The sequence below is a fragment of the Symphalangus syndactylus genome, chromosome 18 (genome assembly GCF_028878055.3).
Source record: "Symphalangus syndactylus isolate Jambi chromosome 18, NHGRI_mSymSyn1-v2.1_pri, whole genome shotgun sequence".
NCBI classification, from domain to species: domain Eukaryota; kingdom Metazoa; phylum Chordata; class Mammalia; order Primates; family Hylobatidae; genus Symphalangus; species Symphalangus syndactylus.
This window is the reverse complement of record NC_072440.2, coordinates 26,522,102-26,528,878: the sequence shown is the minus strand read 5'-3', so window position 1 is coordinate 26,528,878 and position 6,777 is coordinate 26,522,102. Positions and strand designations below refer to the sequence as shown.

Below are 6,777 nucleotides of genomic sequence, written 5' to 3'. Positions count from 1 at the left end.
TTTCTACTCTGAGTTTTCATCTTTAGGATTTAAGGTACTATGGTCCTACAGGAGTCAGAGCTTATTCTAAATTCCTCACTTTCAGGCTGGGTGCCGTGGCTCACACCTGTAATCCCAGCACTTTGGGAGGCCAAGGTGGGCAGGTCACTTGAGGTCAGAAGTTCAAGACCAGCCTGGCCAACATGGCGAAACCCCATCTCTGTACTAAAAATGCAAAATTTAGCTGGGCATGATGGCACATGCCTGTACTCTCAGCTACCTGAGAGGCCGAGGCACAAGAATCACTTGAACCTGAGAGGTGGAGGTTGCAGTGAGTAGAGATCGCACCACTGCGCTCCAGCCTGGGTTACAGAGTGAGACTCCATCTCAAAAAAAAAAAAAAAAAAATCCTCACTTTCTTCATTAAAAATATAAAGCATGTAAAGATTAAATTGCACCAGGAAGTGGATCCCATGGAGTGAAGATCAGACCATGGTGGATTGACTTCTAAAGACTCCTGGCATGCGAGGAAGAAACCCGGAAGGGGAAGAGGAAAGCAAAGGGGTCAGGAATGGCTCTTCCTCAGGGTCTATTGACATTCAGGGATGTGGCCATAGAATTCTCTCAGGAGGAGTGGAAATGCCAGAACCCTGCTCAGAGGACTTTTTTTTGAGACGGAGTCTTGCTCTGTCACCCAGGCTGGAGTGCAGTGGCGCAATCTTGGCTCACTGCAAGCTCCGCCTCCCGGGTACACGGCATTCTCCTGCCTCAGCCTCTCCGAGTAGCTGGGACTACAGGCGCCCGCCACCACGCCCGGCTAATTTTTTTGTATTTTTAGTAGAGATGGGGTTTCACCGTGGTCTCGATCTCCTGACCTCATGATCTGCCCGCCTCGGCCTCCCAAAGTGCTGGGATTACAAGCGTGAGCCACCGCGCCCGGTGCTCAGAGGACTTTATACAGAGATGTGATGTTGGAGAATTATAGGAACCTGATCTCCCCGGATGTCTCTCCCAAATGCATGATGAAGAAGTTGTCATCAGCAGGGTAAGGCAATACAGAAGTGTTCCACACAGGCGCATTGCAAAGACATGCAAGTCATCACACTGGAGATTTTTGCTTCCAGGAAATTGAGAAAGAAATTCATGACTTTGTGTTTCAGTGGCAAGAAGATGAAAGAAATGGCCATGAAACACCCATGACAGAAATAAAAAAGTTGACGGGTAGTACAGACTGATATGATCAAAGGCATGCTGGAAACAAGCCTATTGAAGATCAGCTTGGATCAAGCTTTCATTCCCATCTGACTGAACTGCACACATTTCAGCCTGAAAGGAAAATTGGTAATCAAGTTGGGAAGTCTGTCAATGATGCTTTCTCAGTTTCAGCATCCCAAATAATTTCCTGTAGGCCCCAAACCCATATTTCTAATAAGTATGGGAATAATTCCCTCCATTCTTCATTACTCACACAAAAACGAGAAGTACACATGAGAGAAAAATCTTTCCAATGTAATGAGAGTGGCAAAGCCTTTAATTGTAGCTCACTCTTTTTTTTTTTTAGACAGAGTCTCACTCTGTCGCCCAGGCTGGAATGCAGTGGTGCAATCTTGGCTCACTGCAAGCTCTGCCTCCCGGGTTCATGCCATTCTCCTGCCTCAGCCTCCCAAGTAGCTGGGACTACAGGCACCCCATCACCATGCCCAGCTAATTTTTTGCATTTTTAGTAGAGACAGGGTTTCACCGTGTTAGCCAGGATGGTCTCGATCTCCTGATCTCGTGATCCGCCTGCCTTGGCCTCCCAAAGTGTTGGGATTACAGGTGTGAGCCACTGCGCTCAGCCAATTGTAGCTCACTCTTAAAAAAAATCAGAAAATCCATTTAGGAGAGAAACAATATAAATATGATGTATGTGGCAAGGTCTTTAATCAGAAGCAATACCTTGCATGCCATAGATGTCACACTGGTGAGAAACCTTACAAGTGTAATGAGTGTGGCAAGACCTTCGGTCACAATTCAGCCCTCTTAGTTCACAAGGCAATTCATACTGGAGAGAAACCTTACAAGTGTAATGAATGTGGCAAGGTTTTTAATCAACAATCAAACCTTGCACATCATCATAGACTTCATACTGGAGAGAAACCTTACAAATGTGAAGAATGTGACAAAGTTTTCATTCACAAGTCACATCTTGGAAGACATAGGAGAATTCATACTGGAGAGAGACCATACAAATGTAAGGTTTGTGACAAGGCTTATTGGATGTGATTCACACCTGGCACAACATACTGTAATTCACACTGGAGAGGAACCTTACAAGTGTAATGAGTATGACAAGACCTTCGTTCAAAATTCATGTCTTGTAATGCATAAGGCCATTCATACTGGAGAGAAACGTTACAAGTGTAATGAATGTGGCAAGGTTTTTAATCACAAAATTAGCTGGGCATGGTGGCACATGCCTGCAGGGCCAGCCATTGTGGAGTCTGCAGTGGGAGGATGGCTTGAGCCTGGGAGGTCGAGGCTGCAGTGAGCTGCGATCATGCCACTGCACTCCAGTATGGGTGACGGAGCAAGATACTGTCTCAAAAAAGGAATACTTATGGTAAAGTTTGGGTAGAGGAATAATGAAATCATTGATTAATCACAAATCAAACCTTGCATGTCGTCGTAGACTTCATACTGGAGAGCAATCTTACAAATGTAATGAATGTGGCAAGGTTTTTAATAGAAAATCAAACCTTGAATGTCATCATAGACTTCATACTGGAGATAAATCTTACAAATGTAATGAATGTGGCAAGATTTTTGGCAACAATCAAACCTTGCACATCATCATAGACTTCATACTGGAGAGAAACCTTACAAATGTGAAGAATGTGACAAAGTTTTCAATTTCAAATCACCCCTCGAAATACACAGGAGAGTTCATACTGGAGAGAAACCATAGAAATGTAAGGTTTGTGACAAGAATTTTGGGTGTGATTCACACCTGGCACAACGTACTGGAATTCACACTGGAGAGGAACTGTACAAGTGTAATAAGTGTGACAAAGCCTTTAGTGGGCAGTCAACACTTACTCACCATCAAGCAATCCATGGTACAGGGAAACTTTACTAATGATTGTCACAAACTCTTCAGTAACGCTACAACCATTGCAAAACACTGGAGAATCCATAATGAGGAGAGGTCTTACAAGTGTAATAAATGTGGCAAATTTTTCAGACATCGTTCATGCCTTGCAGTTCATTGACGATCTCATACAGGAGAGAAACCTTACAAATGTGATGATTGTGGCAAGGTCTTCAGTGAAGCTTCATCTTAAGCAAAACAGGAGAATTCATACAGGAGAGAAACCTTACAAATGTGATGATTGTGACAAAGCTTTTACTTCATGTTCACATCACATTAGATATCAGAGAATCCGTAACGGACAGCAATCTTACAAATGTCATATGCGTGGCAAGGTCTTCAGTCTGAGGTCACTCCTTGCAGAATATCAGAGAATTCATTTTTGAGATAATAGTTCCAAATGCAATGAGTATAGCAAACCATTAAGGATTAATAGACATTAGAGTCAATTCAGCATTGACTTGAGTTTGAGTTGACTTAAAACATTGAGTTCAAGCATTAATTGACATTAAAGTGTTTATGTTAAGAGAACTGGGCCAGGCGCAGTGGCTCATGCCTGTAATCCCAGCACTTTGGGAGGCCAAGGTGGGTAGATAACTTGAGGTGAGGACTTTGAGACCAGCCTGGCCAACAGACGTGAGCCACTTTTCCCAGCCTGTTTTTTGTTTCTTTAACAAAAACTATAGGGATTTTTATGGGTATTGTGTTGAATCTAAATCACATTGGGCTATAAAATCATTTAACAATATTAATTTTTCCAAACAATATGGGTTGTATCTCCATATATGTTTTTAATCATTTTGATCAATGTTTGTAGATTTCAAGGTAGGAAATTCTCAGCTTTTTATGTTTATGCCTAAGTATCTCTTTAAGTTCTCTAGCAAATGGAAGTGTTTTAAAATTTTTGTTTAAGGCCGGGCGCGGTGGCTCACGCTTGTAATCCCAGCACTTTGGGAGGCCGAGGCGGGCGGATCACGAGGTCAGGAGATCGAGACCACGGTGAAACCCCATCTCTACTAAAAATACAAAAAATTAGCCGGGCGTGGTGGCGGGCGCCTGTAGTCCCAGCTACTTGGAGAGGCTGAGGCAGGAGAATGGTGTGAACCTGGGAGGTGGAGCTTGCAGTGAGCCGAGATTGTGCCACTGCACTCCAGCCTGGGCGACAGAGCGAGACTCCGTTTCAAAAAAAAAAAAAAAAAAAAAAAAAAAAAATTTTGTTTAAAATTGTTTATTGTTAATGTATGCAAATTCAACTAATTTTTGGTGCTGATAATTTATTCTGCAAACACACTGGATGTGTTTATTAGTTCCAGCAGTATTTTGGCTGACTGTGATTTTCTACACAGAATATCATGTCATCTACAAACAAATATAATTTTACTTCTTTCTTTCTGATCTGGATGAGTTTTATTTCTTTTGCTATTTAATTACTCTTGCTAGGACAGCCAGTACTTATTGAATAGAAAGGGTGAGCATTGTTGCATCATGTGAGATCCTACAGGAAAAGCATTCCATTTTCCCTGTTTGGTTATTTCTATTGTTGAGGTAAATTTCCTTCTCTATCTATTTTGTTTAGGATTTCCATGATGACTGTAAGTTGAATTTTGTGAAATGCTTTTTCCCCATCTATTGAGACGATGTGTTTTCATCTTTCATTCTCTTCAAGTGGTATATCACATTGATTTGCTTGAATATGTTGAATCATCCTTGCATCCCAGAAGTAAATGGCACTTGCATATCTACAACCCTTTTATATATCCTTTTGAACACTGTTTTCTAGTACAAGGGGTCTTCAAGAAGCTCATGGAAAAATACGTATTATGAGAAAATTGTGCATGAATTCCACCCTTTTTGCACCAAAATAAACTGGTACAAATCTGTTATAACATGTCTGAACAGGCTCTAGTTTGAGGCACTCAGAAGGATAAGATATGAGTTTGAAAAGAGACTCTATCAAAGCAATATAAATTCTGCTAAAATTGAAACAAGAGGAAACGTCAAATTTACAATGAGACCAGATGCAGTGGCTTAGGCCTGTAATCCCACCACTTTTCTTTTCTTTTCTTTTTTTTTTTTTTTGAGACGGAGTCTGGCTCTGTTGCCCAGGCTGAAGTGCAGTGACGCAATCTCGGTTCACTGCAAGCTCCACCTCCCGGGTTCATGCCATTCTCCTGCCTCAGCCTTCTGAGTAGCTGGGACTATAGGCGCCTGCCACTACGCCCGGCTAATTTTTTGCATTTTTAGTACAGACGGGGTTTCACCGTGTTAGCCAGGATGGTCTTGATCTCCTGACCTCGTGATCTGCCCGCCTCGGCCTCCCAAAGTGCTGGGATTATAGGCGTGAGCCACCGTGCCTGGCATCCCAGCACTTTCAGAGGCCGAGGCAGCTGGGTCACGTGAGCCCAAGTATTCAAGACCAGCCTGGGCAACATGGTGAAACCCCTTTCTCTACAAAGAATACAAAAATTAGCTGGGCATGGTGGCACATGCCTGTAAGGCCAGCTATTATGGAGTCTGCAGTGGGAGGATGGCTTGAGCCTGGGAGGTCGAGGCTGCAGTGAGCTGTGATCATGCCACTGCACTCCAGTATGGGTGACGGAGCAAGATACTGTCTCAAAAAAAGAATACTTATGGTAAAGTTTGGGTAGAGGAATAATGAAATCATTGATGTTTTATGAAAAGGTTATGGAGACGATGCCCAAAAGAAATCAACAGTTTGTAAATGAAGAACTCATTTTGAGTTGGGACAAGACAGTGTTGAAAGTGATGCACGGAGCGGCAGGCAGACCATCCACATCAGTTTCACTCACACAAAAAATAATCTTGTTCATACCACAGTGAAGAGGACTGACAGCTAATAGCAGAAACAATAGTCAGGAGTTTGAGAACAGGCTGGTTAACATGGTGAAATCTCGTCTTTACCAAAAATACAAAAATTAGCTGGGTTTGGTGGCGGGCACCTGTAATCCCAGCTCTTCGGAAGTCTGAGGCCGGAGAATTGCTTGAATCCAGGAGGCGCAGGTTGCAGTGAACCGAGATGGCACCATTGCACTCCAGCCTGGGCAACAAGAGCAAAACTTTGCCTCAAAAGAAAAAAAAAAGGTGTCAAGCCCCTTCTCTTTTTTTCTCCACCATCGTGGTGTGTACTTGACTGTGCTTCTCGCCAGATCTCACAAGACTTTCAGGATTAAGGGATTCATGGCCAAGAGACAAAAGCAAAATTGTTCCATTCCCCAGTGGATTCGGATGAAAACTGGTAATAAAATCAGGTACAACTCCAAAAGGAGACATTGGAGAAGAACTAAGCTGGGTCTATTAGTAATTGCACATGAGGTGGCACACATATTTATATTGTCTGAGCATCACAATCACATTACCATATCAAGCTGAAAATGTCACCATTATCTGGAGAGTTGGACATGTTTTATTGGGCATACATTTTTTCTCTCTGAATCTGTTATGAATGCATTGGTTGCCTGGGTTCAGTAATAAATATGTGAGACTTTTCATTAAAAAAATTAAAGTTAAATTGCCATGCCATTAATGGAGAAAAGGAGCATTTTAACAAAAACAGTTTCCCCCCACCCCATTTCCATTTGATGCCAATCAAAACATACCACTGGCCATTCAGTAAAAATAGTTTAATAAACCCGAAAACAAAAGCAGTG

General features: G+C 42.5%; 2 protein-coding genes and 1 pseudogene across 2 annotated transcripts; all 3 read left to right on the top strand.

The window, feature by feature from the left end:
- Positions 1 to 482: 482 nt before the first annotated feature.
- Positions 483 to 1,111, top strand: LOC129468034 (zinc finger protein 283-like; annotated as a pseudogene).
- A 355-nt stretch (positions 1,112 to 1,466) lies between these two features.
- Positions 1,467 to 3,063, top strand: LOC129467438 (putative zinc finger protein 702). Its single transcript, XM_063623162.1, has 3 exons — positions 1,467 to 1,525; positions 1,833 to 2,166; positions 2,801 to 3,063. The coding sequence occupies exons 1-3, from the start codon at positions 1,467 to 1,469 to the stop codon at positions 2,924 to 2,926; spliced, it is 519 nt and encodes a 172-aa protein (XP_063479232.1). The 3' UTR covers positions 2,927 to 3,063.
- Positions 3,064 to 3,096: 33 nt separating this feature from the next.
- Positions 3,097 to 3,495, top strand: LOC129468035 (zinc finger protein 320). The gene has a single exon (XM_055253031.2). The coding sequence runs from the start codon at positions 3,097 to 3,099 to the stop codon at positions 3,493 to 3,495; it is 399 nt and encodes a 132-aa protein (XP_055109006.2).
- The last annotated feature ends 3,282 nt before the right edge of the window (positions 3,496 to 6,777 follow it).

Excerpts from the sequence above, each read along its gene's own strand:
- LOC129468035 (XM_055253031.2), top strand. The coding sequence starts at position 3,097 with ATGATTGTCACAAACTCTTCAGTAACGCTACAACCATTGCAAAACACT.
- LOC129467438 (XM_063623162.1), top strand. The coding sequence starts at position 1,467 with ATGAGAGAAAAATCTTTCCAATGTAATGAGAGTGGCAAAGCCTTTAAT. Across the intron at positions 1,526-1,832 it reads GCCTTTAATTGTAGCTCACT|TCTTAAAAAAAATCAGAAAA; the intron begins CTTTTTTTTTTT and ends ATTGTAGCTCAC. Across the intron at positions 2,167-2,800 it reads TTTTCATTCACAAGTCACAT|CTTGCACATCATCATAGACT; the intron begins CTTGGAAGACAT and ends CAACAATCAAAC.